Consider the following 15,487-nt stretch of genomic DNA (forward strand, 5'->3'; position numbering starts at 1 on the left):
GCGCATTATTGCGGCGACAAGTAGTCATTCCAGGTACTCCAAGGTACTGGCATGCGACTCCTCTACTTGCACGACTGAAACCCCTCTCTTCACGGGTCACGGGGCTGCCTTTTTCCCGGTGGTTCTCGTTCTTCCTCTCTCTCTCTTGCTTTTCCATCCCTTTTCCTGCACAGCGCGCTCTGCCCCGAACGAGTTGTTGAAACCCCTTACATCCACCCATGCTCCACGTCATGACGGCCGCTCTCCCCAATACTTCAGCTCTCCACCCCACCAGTAACCGCATTAGTGCCACGAGCTAAACTCGGAACCCCACTGGCGCCGCTAAGCCCCTTTTGGGATCCCCACGAGAACTGCTCGGGAACCCGCCTCAGCCCGAGCCCATGTCCGCATCCCGCCGCCCGAGGAAAACCTGCTGGAACGGAGGATGCCTGAGCTTAATGGACATGGGTAGGGAGGGACTATGGGCGAATGAATTCGTGCATTTTCCGGCGTCTTCCCAACCAACAAAAAAAAAAAAACAACAATCATCACCACCACCACCACTAGATCGGCCATGATCCACTGGCCAGTGATCAGAGATGTTGGGAACCGTCGCAGTCATTACTACTGACTGCCCACCGCCCCATCTGCCATCCCCACCAGCGTCTCGGTGCGATGGGGTAGCCGGATAATCTAGATCGGCTATTCCACCCCTTCACTCAATAATATTCTCCCGTTCCCGCGACCCGGGGCCCCTTATCCGAGGCAGAGTGATCAAGGCCACTTGCAGACGATCCCCTAGGCGGGCTAGGGCCAGGCACCGCCCAGTGTGGGTGGGCCCAACAGCGTCAACTTGGCCTCTTGTCGATTATGGTTGCTGCTGTTGCCAGGTCCCTATCGCCTCGAATCCACTTATCCACGCGGCCAATGATGCCACCGGGAATGCCAACCGCGGCCTACCATTGGAGACGCCGGCCCCCGGTTTGTTGAGGCGGCCTGAGGGTGAATAGGTCCCGCCCGACTGGTCTGGAATCCTCCGATCTCTATCTTCATCATGATGGCTTTTCGCCGATGACCGGCACTTCAGGGGCCAACAAAACTATTCGGCGATGGATGTCGTCACAGCGGCTTGTGGGGGATGTCTGTCCTGTGCGGCCAATTTGATCGTCGATTGGCCGGGCTTTGATTGTCCTTGACCCGGGGCATGGCATCTCATCATCGCAGACATGGCATTGATGCCGCTCGCCGGAGGTCACGGACGACAGCAGTCCGGGAAGGATTATGAGCTTCATCTATTACCGGGCAATGGGAGTTACCACCGTGCTCCCCGGCCTGGAATACGTTAAGATTGAGACTGGCACAGCGATGTCCCTGCGGCGCCTCACACGGGATGGCTCTGCTACGTACTCGATAGTCAGACACTTTGTGGTAAACGAGATTATGGTCTATCACCACTCCCCACGGGATGGAAACTATAACAACAGATCGGTTGGGGCTAGCCCCAGACCGAAGCACCCACAGAATGCGCTGGTGAGGTCTGGTTCTACGGTGTAGACATCGTCCTGGACCCTGATGTGCAGAGTAGATTCGAGACCCTTCTCCGACGATAGCCACGCCTGGATCGACGGAGTCTCGATGCCGGCCGCTCAAAGTAGGACCCTGCCGGCTCCGAAATCCATGAGACAGGGTCATCATTTCCCATGGAGAATTCCCAACGATTAGCACTGTCTTCGAGCACGCCGTCAACACAAAGCCCAACCATCTCGAGCCCACCCCGTGCTCTCCCACTAAATCACCCCACCACTCTCTATACCCACCCCGACTACTAGGGGGCGCTATGTAACTAGTAAACCAGTAATTCACCATCCAATCCCCGTCATCTCTACCCAAAACAAAGCTCGAGCGGAATCCACCCGTTCCCCTAGCCGCCGAAGCAATTCCAACCCCTAGCCAAGTTAGACCCAGCTTCTCCTTCCGCGGAAAGCTCTCTCGGCATTTCGGGAGGCATGAGAGGGCTATCCCGAACGGGGCCCGGCATGCAGTGTCGGGAGCGGAGGGTATTCCGGCGGTAAAGTGGGCTGCGGGTGTCTGTCCGGAGCGGGGAGCGGCTGTCGGTGACGGGATGGGTGGGGGGTGGTTCGGCAATGGGAGTGGTAGATGAGCATCTGGTGGGCCTGGTTTATACCATCGGACACAGGACTAACGAACACTATCGATCGAGATCATTGTCTTCTTATTGAGCTTCATGGGAGAGGTATCCATAAAATTGGAACTATGTGCCCCCAAAAATCGATATGCCCTCTTGGCGCACAAAGGGAATCTGTCCCACGGATTCTCTCCACCCCTGCTTCTGAGAAGTCGCTCAAAATGACAGAAGTTCTGCAAGTCTCCTCTATGTAGCTCAATTGAAACTCGCAATTCTCGCATAAATCGGCAACTCTACTCCAAAAATTGCCACTGAGAGTGTTTTCATACTATGCTGCCCTTGGCGCTTTCTTTTTCTTTTTATTGTTCACATCAAGCCCGCTATATATGTGTTGTATTAACATAGCTTGTTGCGGCAATGAGATAGAGAGTCGCTTACCACCATTGGCCGCACATTGCTGTCAAGGGCAGGTAGAAGTCACGCTTCGTTGCTCCCTGCGAAGCAGTGCCAGGCGTCGAAATGAACAAGCCGAGCAGATCTATCGGGCTTCAGTAGGGGATAAGGTCGCTCTTCTTTCTCGATGTGTAAACGAGATCGGTATTCATGACCAAGGTGAGTGGCCGCTTGTTCTAGCCGTAACTCCATTCGTCCGACAAGGTCCTTGATATCCTTGCTATTACGAGGCTTTGGTTAATCAGCAGGGCTCCGCATCTGAAGCTGGAGCTGTCCGGGGGCGTCTTCATCTGATGCGCCGACGGCTTCAGGTGGCACTAAGGCGCCACCAACGAAGAGGACGTTGGTAGAGCGGTATTTACGGTCGACGAGGTAGGTCGCGAGGCTCTAGCTACCATAAAGGATACACAAGGCCTTGTGCACTGGGAACCACGCAATGTTTATTGCTTTCTAAGTTTGAAATTAGGATTCTGCCTTCCATTCGGGTCAACGCCCTGACATAGTCAGCTGTATAGTACGAGTTAGTCGCCTAATAGGAACATAGTGTGCTTCCCGACTCTGAGGCCAATCAGAGTCCTCTATGTGGGGCTATCATCTATCCAGCTGCAAGTTAGGCAGTCTCAACCTTCGAAGTGCTCCAGACGGCTCTTTCCTTTCTTCATCTTAAAGTTGCTTATTGTGCTGAACCGCACATAGCTTTTGCACATATGGGCCCTTTTTATCTCTTGCGTTTCGCACTTGTAATAAGTACATGATTTGGGTTCAACTTGAATAAATCAATATTTGAAGCAAACCATGGATCAATGGGACAGTATTCAAACACCTGAGCAAGACACATGTGCATGATCATATCACTCAAGATATTTTTCAAGCGCTGGTATGTCAGTTGAACTAGGTGAATATTTCTGATGACCCCAGGCAACTGCAACGATGAAAGCAACAGCAACACATGTCAAAATGAAACCACCAAGAAATGATACTAAACAAAGAGTACTTTCATTTCGCTCATAGGTCATTGTGAAGCCAATTTCCAAGTTTGATTCACGGAATGACGTTGATGGAGATTCCGGAGATGTGGTGAATGAGCCGGCAGCTGCTCTTTCTTTGTCAATGGCTTGCATGCAGCCTGAAACAAAGCCAGCTTCGCAGAGAGCTACGAGGGCTTCGTGATCATCGCCTCCGTACGCGTTGAAGTTCCTTTTCCGGTTATCAATCAGAGATATTCTGCCCGAATTGAGTTTCGAAATTTCTGAGTATTGGGGAATGACATGCTCGGTCGGGTCCCTGCGTTCAGGTTGGATAGCGTTCGATTTCGGTACGGCAACTGTTGACCCGAGAGTTGTAATGGAAAATAGCGAGTATAGCATCATAAAGAGATGCATGCTCGCGAAATGATGGAATTTGATCCGCAAATTGGTAAATAATGATCGCCAAGGCTTCAGAATGCAATGCGCACTTTGAGGGCCCAAATTGTTTTAGTTTCTTTGTCGAAGTGAACGAATGCGGATCCCAGTGAGATGAATCGAAGAATCAATAAACTTGAGGAGAAGTGTCAGTGAGATGTATGATATCGCAAGTGAAATCATGGCATGGCCTGGGGTTTCATTTATACGAAGATAACGTTGGAAGGAATCTTGGAAGCCTTGCGAATTGCACTGATTAGAGTTCAGCCAAGGCCGTGGCAGTATCGCCCTCCAAGAGTCTATTCCAAAAGTTCAGATGCCAAGAAAATTGATGACAAGTTGATTGTGATTGATCAAGTTCTATGGAATGTGGATCCCTCATCGATCAATACAGGGGGAGGGAAATAGGAAGGATTGTCGAAGTAAAAACTATTGTGAACAAGTTGTCCTGTTTAACACTGGTGTTTCGTCTGATTTGAACGAGACCCAGATGCTGGATCTATAACCGTTCTGAAATTACTTACGGGAAGCGAATGACAACTTTGTGCTCCAAGTGCTCGCTGTAGCGTCGGTAGTACTCAGGGGCTTCTTCAATATCAATGATGCTGCTGACCACAAAGCTTGGGCTGGCTCTGTTACTGGCAACCAGATCAACGAGGGGCTGAGCATGTTCAAGAGGTAGAACAATTCCGCTTCCTACAGTCAACGCTTTACTCCAAAGGTGGCTGACAGAGACCGGGACCATAGCAGGGACGGTGCCAGCATTCGGGGCGCCTCTGGTGCTGTTTTCTCCGCCGGTGTAAACACCGGCGATAGCGATACCTCCCAGATCGGCAGCAACAGAGATCAAGTGGCTGGGTACAATTCCATCAGCGCGCTCGCCGGCGGCATCCACGGCCTCGAAGCCGACACAATCCAGAGCTCTCGTGACTCCATTTGGCTCCCGAGCCAAGATCTGCTGAACGGGGTCCGAGGCGTTGAACTGAATAGGGATTGAACCAATAGATGCTGCGAGAGTCAACCGGTCAGGCACTTGGTCCACGGAATAGACTCGTGAAGCACCACGAAGCAAGGCAGAGTACGCCGCTAGAATCCCCACGGGTCCAGCACCAAAGACGGCAACGGTGTCGCCTGGCTTAAAGCCACTGTAAGTCAGGGCTTGCTAGCCAGTGGTGAAGACATCGGAAACCATCAGATAATCCAGCTCTTTAGTCACATTGTTTGTTTGATTATTGAACGGAATCGGAATGAGAGAGAGGTCGGCAAAGGGAACGCGGGCGTACTCGGCTATATTCAGAACTCGAGTTAGCGTGTCAATAATTGGATAAGAAGCCGTCAGTATTTACATGCCTTGAAGACCGCCATAGTCTGGGGATCCAGATCCAAACGAGAGTGGGTGTTCTTGGCCGTAATGGCCGTTGTGAGCGTTGTCAGGGATAATGACATACTCGCCCACGGTAAGGGAAGAGACAGCACTTCCAACCTCTTCGATGTATCCAACCGCCTCATGTCCGAGGTTCCAAGGGATATCATCGGCACCTGTGTAGCCATGATAAAAATGAAGATCAGAGCCACAGATCGCACTTGAGGTAATCCGAACAATTGCATCGGTTTCGTGAACTATGGTAGGGACAGGAACATCAATGACGGAGACATTGTTTACCTGGCCGAACCAGGCCACTGCTCGCATTGTGGCGGCAATTGTTAAATTCAAAGGCATTTTGCCGTATAAGGATCGAAGAAGGTCTGTTGATTCAATGCGTTGATTCACAACCATGGCCTAGAAGACGTCTGCTCCTTTTATATCTAATGATCGCTTTCATTTTCAAGCAAATGTATGCTCAATCCAGCTATGATCTACAGATTTGCAGGATACCTATGGCATATGATGATCGAAGTATCGATTTTTCTGCAAGCGTGTAGATTACATGCGCATGTACTCCGTAACTCCGCATGTAACCTTGGAATACCTCATTGGTCCCTAGGAGGTCGGTTTTGAAACCTGATATAGAAATGGACTCGTCAGCCTTTGGCTGCACTAGGTAATAGATGAAAATCCACTATCTGATTATCTATCATTGAAGCCTAATTATGGCATTATCTGTTGATGGGTCCAGCAGTATCTGAAGTTGTCTCCACCATTTCATAATCATGAAGCACTCAACGTAACCAAGAAGAGACTGAAGCTTCCCGGCTCCAAGGCCCAAGTTCATAGGCTTGGTAATGTTAGCCTAACAATGATTTGAATGAGAGCACTTATTTCTGTGCATTTTTATTCAGTGTTGGTACTCAGCTGATCCGTATGAACCGCTAAACTCCGAAATACTTTTAAATCCGAAGATTTCTTCTTAGCATGTCATTATGCCAACCTTGAAATGTGTGTAAATTTCAAACAGGACACTAGCCCATAAGCACACGCGCGGTGGGCAGGTCGGTAGATTGAGACCCACCCTTAGCGTGTCATCAATGTGGGTCGTCTAACAAACAATGGACTGAGAACCCTTAAATGTCTACCCTAACCATGTGGCAAACAAGTTAATTTCCGGAAGATTGAACTTCCTTACTTTCTAAATCCTAGGCAACTGCCGTTGCTTCACGGATTTCGGATTTCGTTGATCGTAGACACGTGTTCAGCCATGATCTCATACTCCACAACTTGACAATCAATGGGACAACAGTATTCTGATAGCCAATATTGGCAGCACGATTGGATGTCCGAGCACGCGATGGATAGCTTACACTGGGATAGCCACTGATTGCACTTTCACTGCGAGCTTCGACTCGACTGATTCCGCTCACCGATACATCGCGAATATAATCAATACCCGTGTCTGTGATCTTGGAGAGCAGCTTCAATATCTCTCTGGGCACACGCAATTTGGATATCAGTGACACTGAATGTCCAACCAGTGGTTTGGGGTTGACTGCATGGAGCGCTCCATGCTCGCGAGGGGATCCGAATCGCCTTCAGACTTTCTCTCAATGGAGGAGCTCTCTTGACGATAGTAATGCCTACTGGACCTCATTGACCGGGTGTTCGGTTTCCGTGGGGGAAATCGGAGTATCATGGGCTGGAGCCCTCTGCGCCTCGGAGGGTGGCTATACCGGAGCCAGTGCCAATGTCGTCGCTCTAACCCAGACTGAGTGGCAGGTCTTTGCGTAAGCTCTTGTTATTTTACCGAGAATGGGGAAGAATGGTATCAACTACATAATTGGAATATAGCCACGATTAAGGTCATATTCGAGCAATCCATGATTTTACCGCAGATACATGTCGATCCCAGCCACCACAGTGTGGTCCAGTGTCATCAAATATCTGCAATGCCGGGGGGCAGTACATCGTGAGCCCTGTATTTGAATCGTCTATGACACGATCCTCATCTTGCATCATTGGAAATGTTTGTTCCTAACTGGGACCTGGCCTGGTCGACGGGTCCTGTTTGATGGAGGCACAGATGGGACATAGTACTGAACCGTGTGGGAATGGTATTGAATCCGGTGAGTCATGCGATTGTGGAAATGATGCTTGCGGTGAGCTGGAGGCCCAATGTTGCGACCCGGTCTCATGCCAGTATAGGCAAGTAGATCGGTGCAATCGGTCAAATACTGGATATAACGGAAGCACGAACAACGGGGACAGCCAAGGAAGCGAGTCTTCATCATCATGGGCGCGACGCGATCTATCAATCATAGACCATGATTCCCAAAAATGCCAGTCCTTCAACACCTTGATACCACCCTCTGTCTTCCTGGTAGACAAGAGGGAAAGCAGCAAACATCATGAAAAGTGCACCGTAGATGATAGCGATGTAGAGCGACATAATTAGAACGATTGGTTCTCGGAACAAAAGGATCCACGGCCGTAGTAAAGAAAAGCCGAGCATACGCCTGACTGAAATCCGTTGATGCTCCAAGTCGATATCCATTTTTGTTCGGTGAATGTTCCCCGTCATCTGGGTTAATCGTGCCGCTCGTCGCCGTAGAAGAACCGGGGCATAGGTTTCTGGAACAAGCAAAATAATCACGAATCACATCACTCCGGCGAAGATAGCGAGTACTCCTTCGATCCATCTCCAGCCAACTGTCATCCCCACAAAGCCACCAATAATCGGCCCAACCACAGGTCCCATGAATGAAGCGGCTGCAAAGAGACTGAGGGCCAGGCCGCGATGATGGGCCTCGAACATATCACTAATCACTCCACCGGGCATTGGTTAATGGCGCTGACCCAAACGCACCGGCAAGAAACCATGGAATAATCAATGTCCAGATATTGTGTGCGCCAGCACATCCGGCGAAGAGAGCAGCCAAGCCGCCAAAGGAAGCCCAGAATGGATATTTTCGACCGCTGAACTCGCTAAGGGGGGGCCCATACCATCGGACCCAATGCGAAGCCAACAACATAGAGCGAGAGGCCTAAGGTCGCAACTTCGGAGCCGATGTTGAAATGATCTTCTATTTGGTCGACACCTCCAGAATAGTCTGACGATCCAAGGCCCACTGCCAGAGCTGCAGTCGACACAGCTATCGTGATACCGATCTTCTTTCCCATATCATAGCGCTGAGGATTGGAGGGATCGTCGGGAATCCAAGTCACAACAAATGGGTCCTGCTCTGTTCCTGATCCGATATACTTCTGCTGAAGAACGTGTTTCGTGATGGTACCCTGATCGACGATTTGGCGCCAGAAGGGAATGGCTTCCCGTCACTAAGCGATGGGGCCCCATCAAGCTGACACTCTAGATCGTTGTCCACCATGTTCGCAATGTAAGGAACGGTGAGTGCCGCGCACAGGCGTCGGTTGGTAAAGAGAAGAATGGCAAGAATCTAAATTTTGTCAGTCCGGCTGATGCTAAACATCATAAATACTGCAGGCTTTGCCAATTTACCGAACGACTCCTCCACTTGCACTTTCCTGCCCGAGCTCGCCCCGCACGCTTATCTTTTTATTAGTGGTGGTGAATCGGTCCCTCTTCTACGCCAAATTCTAGATGTCACGTCAGTACGGAGTGCATAATTGCGTTATGTATGACCTGGAAGTCATTGTCAACGTTGTGAAGATGGCACATGGGGGTTCCATTTTCTTAGATTTCAGTATTTTAACTTGGGCAACTACCAGGAAAACCAAATTTAAATAGTGTGGGATAATCTCTTGTTCCACTATCCAAAATGACGTCTAAAACGAAGCTGAGGAGGGTAACTCAGTAACTGTTGCGTAATATAGGATTGGTAAAGCTGTGTTCAATCTTGTCGTAGTACCACGACGGAGAATGTTACGGAGTTAGGCAAGCGCTATCCGTGGTGACAACTGCATGGAAGTTAACCCCGCCACGAGCGCCAGTCGCACCAGGCTTGGATTGACCATTCAAACCATTGCGAGACTGGAAGCAATTTGGACCCATTTTTAAGGTTGTACGAGCCATTCAGCAATAATAAAAGGGTCCCGTAGGTTGACCACATCTTGGTGAAACTTGCAACATCATTGGTGGATACCTGGATTAGCCAATTGGTTAACGGTTGTTATCTAATTGCATAACCAAACACATGCATAAGGGTATTGAGCAAGGGAGACGCATTCGAGCAGCAGATTCTTGGTCTATTTTAGAAGAATCTGCAATAATTGGATTTTGTATTTCTGGAACCAGTTGTTGCAGATCATTCCCCAAGGCGATCCAAGAAGAAATTGGTGGAGCACTGTATGTTCTTGGCAAGCAGTTTAATGAGTTGTTCGATATCATTGGTCAGTGGTATCGAGAATGGGGAAATACCGGAAATTTTCCGCACCTCTGAGTAATGGGGATGTCCATCCCATCGCATAATTTAACCGGCCGCTCTGTCCTAGCTCTCGGTTGAAAAACCGATTCTTATTTAGCTCTGCGTATATTGCCCACCCTTTCCTGCCGTTGGAGCCAACTCGTAAGCGAGGGTATTATCGATGATATAATGCAGGGTCTGTTGACCCCTAGGCAGCGCGTCAGGGGTCGGGATCTGTTGATCATCAGAGAAAAGGATAAATGGGAAGAACCTAGCTCTTGCGAAGTCCCGGACAGGAGAATTTGAATAGTTCAGCTTTTTTGGCCCTTCCTGCATCAATTAAAGTAGGAGTTGATATATCGCATGGCGAATCACCGTGAGTGGTAGGAGCGGCTGGATTTGGTCATATTCAAATCAATTCTGAGTCTAGATTCCGGTTTCTATATTAAAGACCTATTGGCGGTCATGGGCAGCCCATTGACCTCAAATTTCCGTTCAACATACTTGCCAGTTCCGGAAATAGATTGAGCTGAAGACTTTTACTGAAAACTGATTAGTTATGTCGCTAATGAGATTTCTATCCAAGAAATTGTTATTTTCGATTTCAATCACGTAGAGGTCACAGATGTGGATATGTCAAGCCACCATTAGCAGAAAATGATGCCAATTAGGTTAGAAGGCGGATCGGCTTATGGGACATCCTAACACCATGACAAGGATATCGCCTTTCGGGCTGAGCTAAACACTGAAAAATATCATAATGGAACTTCGCACGGTTTGATTGATACGGAATCCGAGTATTCTAAACCCCGGTCTTCTTGAAGGTTCTTCGGTTGCGTAATCAACTTCCGGAAGAGCAGTGTGTACGGGATTACCTTTGCCGAAAAAAATTATCGGGGCGAAGTGGAGTGGAATTCATCGCAACGAGAATATGAAAAGCGGAAAACTACTGGGCCTAGGACGACGCTGGGTTAAACGATCCAGACATCAGATTCAATCAGCCAAATACTACTTGAATGGTTTATTTGATACCATTAATTCTGATACAGATCCTGTATTTCTCTCGTCATTCGAAAATTTGCGTGGACTTGCGTACAGAATCATTGAGACACAATCTGGCCGATAATACAAAGAACCCTATTATGTATGCCTAGAGATTCAATTTGAGCTACACATTTGTCAAACATTGGTCAGATTAACCGAAAGCAAGTAAAGCCGTATAACTCCGAATAAAGCCGGTAGATTCTTAGATTAATCAGCACCTTTATTGTTAACTATTACTTAGCTTTGTAATTCTCTTTGAGGCATTATTCTTTAGTCCAATATGAATGCTGTGTACGTGTGTGCGTGGATTATTTTTCTTCTTCTTCTTCTTCTTCTCCTCCTTTTTTTGCTTTCAGTTTTATCAACGAAATAACAGATACACCGCAATGGCTCCCAAGATTGCAATCGTTTTTGTATGTTCTTTGAAGAAAATGACACTAGACTATCACATTGACTATCAGCTAACTTTTGATCAATATTTTCTGTATATAGTACTCGATGTATGGTCACGTCAAGCAGCTGGCGGAGGCTGAGATGAAAGGTATCGAGGCAGCAGGCGGCACAGCCGACATCTTCCAGTATGGAGCTCTATTCCAAGTAATCACTTTGGGAAGTTGTGGAAAGTCGTGAACTGAAATCTAGCTAGAATTGCAGAGACTCTCCCTGAGGACGTTCTGAGCAAGATGTATGCTCCTCCCAAGTCTAGCTACCCTATAGCGGAGCCTACAGATCTGTTGGAATATGATGCTATTCTTTTCGGTATCCCCACACGTTTCGGTAACTTCCCTGCTCAGTGGAAGGGTTTTTGGGACAAGTCCGGTTCGATCTGGGCATCTGGTGGCTACTGGGGCAAGTATGCTGGCCTCTTCATCTCCACTAGCGGCCAAGGTGGTGGTCAGGAGTCGACTGCTATTGCCTCAATGAGTACCCTCGCTCACCATGGCCTAATCTATGTTCCCCTGGGCTACAAGTATACCTTCTCGCAGTTGACCGACCTTGAAGAAGTCCACGGCGGTAGCCCCTGGGGCGCCGGTACTTTCTCTGTAACTTACCCACATATGACTTGATGTGAAATGACCTGGATGCTAACCACTCTTCGCAGGGAGGTGACGGCTCACGCCAACCTAGTAAGCTTGAGCTAGATATAGCTGAAGCTCAGGGAAAAGCCTTCTATGAGACTGTCTCTAATGCTACTTGACTACATGGTAGAACCGAGTCAAAGCTTGAAGATTTGACATCTAACCTCACGGCAGGTGCATCGAATTCATCTATGCGCTTACAAAGACAACGGGATATCAACAAGAAAGACTTCTACGAGGGACCGTGTGGCTTGCCCGGAAAGTGTACAGTTCTCTAATTGGGCCATCTGCAAGGGCCGTTTTCTCAAAGAAAAGCAAATGAAAATAAAAAGAAATCTTCCTGGTGGTTTAATTTTTAAATTGACTTCTCAAAACCAACCCTCTCTCCGAGTCACAGGTCCACGGTCGGGTCAATTTGGATATTTGGATCTTCGGATGTAAATCTTGGACGGCCTCAATTAACTCAACATCTTTTGGTTAAAAGAAAACTTGAAAAGAAGAAAACCCTAGATATTGATATCATGACCATAATGAATGATGAAAATGACAACGGCGCAAAAGCCCCTTCTTCTATGTAGCACTCACTGAGGTTGTGAGTATTAAAGGATCTAAACATTCGTGTAATTTGCCTATTTTTCTACAGCCATATCACGCATTTTAACATATCCCAGGGGAAGGGAACCTGTAGGCTCTTCCCACGAATCTCTAGCGAGTGCGATGAAGTGTAGCACAGTTCCATATTCCACTACGTTGCTAGCAGCATTCCAGCGCACCTGATGGATTCTACTCAAGTACTTTAGTATTCGTCACGTCCGTACCGACATTGAGATAATTGAAGTTTCCGCCACCGTGGATTGCTGACGCCTGAAGTCTCATTGGTCGACGCCCCAGCGGGTTGAAGAGGCTGCATGCCAAAGGATGACAAAACGCACCCGATTGGTTACTTAGTTGAAATGTCCTTAGCAATCCCGCGTTCTTTGTCCAAAGAACGCGGGAAATAACCCTCGGCTCGGACTTTAGCTCTCAAGTCCGAGCTTCATTGCATTCGTCGGTAGAGTTGGCAAGGATCTTCTTATATATGTCGATGTGAAAAAGGACTAGATTTGCTCTAAACTCTCGTCATCTCCCCGCACCTTAAACTGGTGGGTTTGGATAGGCTGAGAGACTAGTCGTAAAGTGTCGAGAAGAAGTGGAGTCTTTCATTACAGTTACCTAGGATTGGCCCAAGTTGATGCCACCTTAACTACATAGCTCTCGGAGATACGGAGATTGAAAATATAGATAAAGGTGGATGACCATCCGTTCCTTGAACTTCAAATCCAAGTTTTGCATTTTTCTATTTGCCTACCTTTCTCCAGAAGCTTCGTACAAAATGAAATATGTGCAACTCGGAAACAGCGGTCTTCGCATTGCCCCAATTGGTGTCGGATGCATGAGTTTTGGGGATCCCCAGGGCCGTCACAAATGGTCTATCCCGGAAGAGCGAGCATTGCCAGTGCTCAATCATTGCTACGAATCCGGTCTTAACTTCTTTGACACAGCAAACACCTATTCCAACGGCATGTCTGAGGAAATTCTTGGCAAGGCGATCAAGAAGTACGGATGGCGCCGGGAAAGTATTGTGATCGCAACCAAGGTGTGGGCAGGCGTTGGCCGCGGTTCCGACCAGCCACTGGCTATGACAGAGGATGAAAAGGATAATGCCGGTTACCTGAATCAATATGGATTGAGTCGGAAGCATATATTTGAGAGCATCGATGCCAGCCTGCAAAGACTCGACCTACCTTACGTCGATCTGCTGCAGATCCACCGCTTCGACCCCCGAACCCCCGCTAGGGAAACAATGGAGGCATTGCATGATATTGTCAAGTCCGGCAAAGTACGGTATATCGGGGCTTCATCAATGTGGGCTCATCAGCTCATGGAGTACCAGTACACCGCTCGCGTGCATGGCTGGACAGAGTTCATTTCAATGCAAAATCTTTACAACGCTACATACAGAGAGGAAGAGAGAGAGATGTACCCAGCGTGTGCAAAATTCGGAATGGGTGGGATTCCATGGAGCCCAATTGCAATGGGCTTCTTGGCCAGACCCTGGAGTGACTTCTCGAAAACCACACGTGGAGAAACCCAGGGCGTTGGGTTTCTCGGCCAAGCTGCTACGGACGCAGACAAGAAAATCAACGAGCAGATTGAGAAGATTGCCAAGCAACATGGCATGTCAATGGCGACTGTGGCAATTGCTTGGACCCTTTCTAAAACATTTATTTCGGCACCGATTTTGGGGATGAGCAAGGAGGAAAGAGTGGATGAGGCAATTCAGGCCATTTTTTTGGAGCTCAGTCCTGCTGAGCTGCAGAGCATTGATGATTTATATGAGCCCAAGAAGGTCATCGGTCACACGTAAGGTCTAAACCACGAATTTTCCAGCTAGCGGAATGTTGTCACGCCTATTGAACTTATAACATCAATGAATTTGTTATATAAAGCCCAATCGATCGCGAGATTATTCCAGCCAGCCACCTCTCACAAGTATCACTTGATTTTGATTCGTCTGTAGACACTTTTCCTCGGTGGAGTAGCATCATACGTACTCGATGATATTATGGATCGATATAGTTGGGTATTAAAAAGGCATACGTTGGTTCCCACATTAGGCGCGCTATTACTAATAAGGACTTGGACCATTGGGAGAGGGTGGGTTTGCTCTCTTCAAGTTATCCCTGTCCTGCCGGCCAAACGAACGATCTTCAGCCAGGCCTCCTCACTTTCGTTAGAGATTGCATAACAGTCTTCTACAATACAGACACATTGCCTCCCTTCAAGGGAACGCGGACGAGGCCCATCTGACGGTACGGTCTAAGACCGCAGCGACAGGTGACCCGTTGCGGCCAAACTACACTCTTCTTGCTCCTCTTGACTGCGTCAGGTCACCAATAAAATGCCTTTTTGCGCAGCTCCACTTTGCTCCTGGAAGCCCTTTGATCAGTGATCCCGATTGGTCACACGTAACTCCTACAGGTGTCGTCTTTCTTGCGGGTTTGGTTGGTTGTCTTTGCTCCCCGCAGACTGCTGGCGGTCTGTCTCGTAACACCTTGCCATGAAGACCTGTCGATTCCGAAGAAAAGTGTACGCCTAGTACGAAAATGGAGCACTGATTCCTTGAACTGTACTTGGGATTTGAAACAAATACAAGATGATGTGCAAATTGAGGGGGGTGAGTGTGCCGATTCAGCAGCTTATGCCTTCAGAATTAGGACAACATGGACGTTGAATAAAAATGATGACGCTAGTAAAATTGACTTCCTTTTTCTCTGACAACATCTTCCGAGTCCCGGTCCTACAGTTGCGAATCGCGAAGCTGATAAATCATCATGTCAAATTGTTCCATTTTTCGCCCTTTATCTATATGTTCTTTATCTTCCCATCCCTCATTTCTAAGCCAATGGCGGAATGGGGCCGCACTCACGCCACTGCGCTTCCTAATTGGTTGACGTCACAACTCTGCCTCCGTTCATTGTATAGAAGGTGCCCGTAAAATTTCCATAGCTATAAGAACTACGATTCCTACAAGTTTAGACAACAATCTCAGGGGTATCGATTTGGATCATTAGGTCGCCGAAACTCAT

The 15,487-nt window shown here is 48.3% G+C and overlaps 5 protein-coding genes across 5 annotated transcripts; 2 read left to right on the top strand and 3 right to left on the bottom strand.

Moving 5' to 3' along the window:
- Positions 1 to 4,501: 4,501 nt before the first annotated feature.
- On the bottom strand, positions 4,502 to 5,701 carry N7462_010718 (alcohol dehydrogenase; the record flags this gene model as incomplete). The annotated part of the gene is made up of 3 exons (XM_057082432.1): positions 4,502 to 5,116; positions 5,171 to 5,268; positions 5,332 to 5,701. 3 exons carry the CDS (start codon positions 5,699 to 5,701, stop codon positions 4,502 to 4,504), a joined length of 1,083 nt encoding a protein of 360 aa, XP_056929472.1.
- A 2,308-nt stretch (positions 5,702 to 8,009) lies between these two features.
- On the bottom strand, positions 8,010 to 8,192 carry N7462_010719 (putative MFS multidrug transporter; the record flags this gene model as incomplete). Its single annotated transcript, XM_057082433.1, has 1 exon — positions 8,010 to 8,192. The coding sequence occupies one exon, from the start codon at positions 8,190 to 8,192 to the stop codon at positions 8,010 to 8,012; it is 183 nt and encodes a 60-aa protein (XP_056929473.1).
- Positions 8,193 to 8,338: 146 nt separating this feature from the next.
- On the bottom strand, positions 8,339 to 8,739 carry N7462_010720 (major facilitator superfamily domain-containing protein; the record flags this gene model as incomplete). The annotated part of the gene is made up of 2 exons (XM_057082434.1): positions 8,339 to 8,620; positions 8,647 to 8,739. The coding sequence occupies 2 exons, from the start codon at positions 8,737 to 8,739 to the stop codon at positions 8,339 to 8,341; spliced, it is 375 nt and encodes a 124-aa protein (XP_056929474.1).
- Positions 8,740 to 11,165: 2,426 nt separating this feature from the next.
- On the top strand, positions 11,166 to 11,977 carry N7462_010721 (NADH-quinone oxidoreductase; the record flags this gene model as incomplete). The annotated part of the gene is made up of 4 exons (XM_057082435.1): positions 11,166 to 11,192; positions 11,272 to 11,357; positions 11,426 to 11,822; positions 11,882 to 11,977. The coding sequence occupies 4 exons, from the start codon at positions 11,166 to 11,168 to the stop codon at positions 11,975 to 11,977; spliced, it is 606 nt and encodes a 201-aa protein (XP_056929475.1).
- Positions 11,978 to 13,230: 1,253 nt separating this feature from the next.
- On the top strand, positions 13,231 to 14,265 carry N7462_010722 (aldo/keto reductase; the record flags this gene model as incomplete). Its single annotated transcript, XM_057082436.1, has 1 exon — positions 13,231 to 14,265. One exon carries the CDS (start codon positions 13,231 to 13,233, stop codon positions 14,263 to 14,265), a length of 1,035 nt encoding a protein of 344 aa, XP_056929476.1.
- Between the last annotated feature and the right edge of the window lie 1,222 nt (positions 14,266 to 15,487).

Source organism: Penicillium macrosclerotiorum (genome assembly GCF_028827735.1).
Source record: "Penicillium macrosclerotiorum strain IBT 26536 chromosome Unknown utg000010l_segment0_segment0, whole genome shotgun sequence".
Lineage (NCBI taxonomy): Eukaryota > Fungi > Ascomycota > Eurotiomycetes > Eurotiales > Aspergillaceae > Penicillium > Penicillium macrosclerotiorum.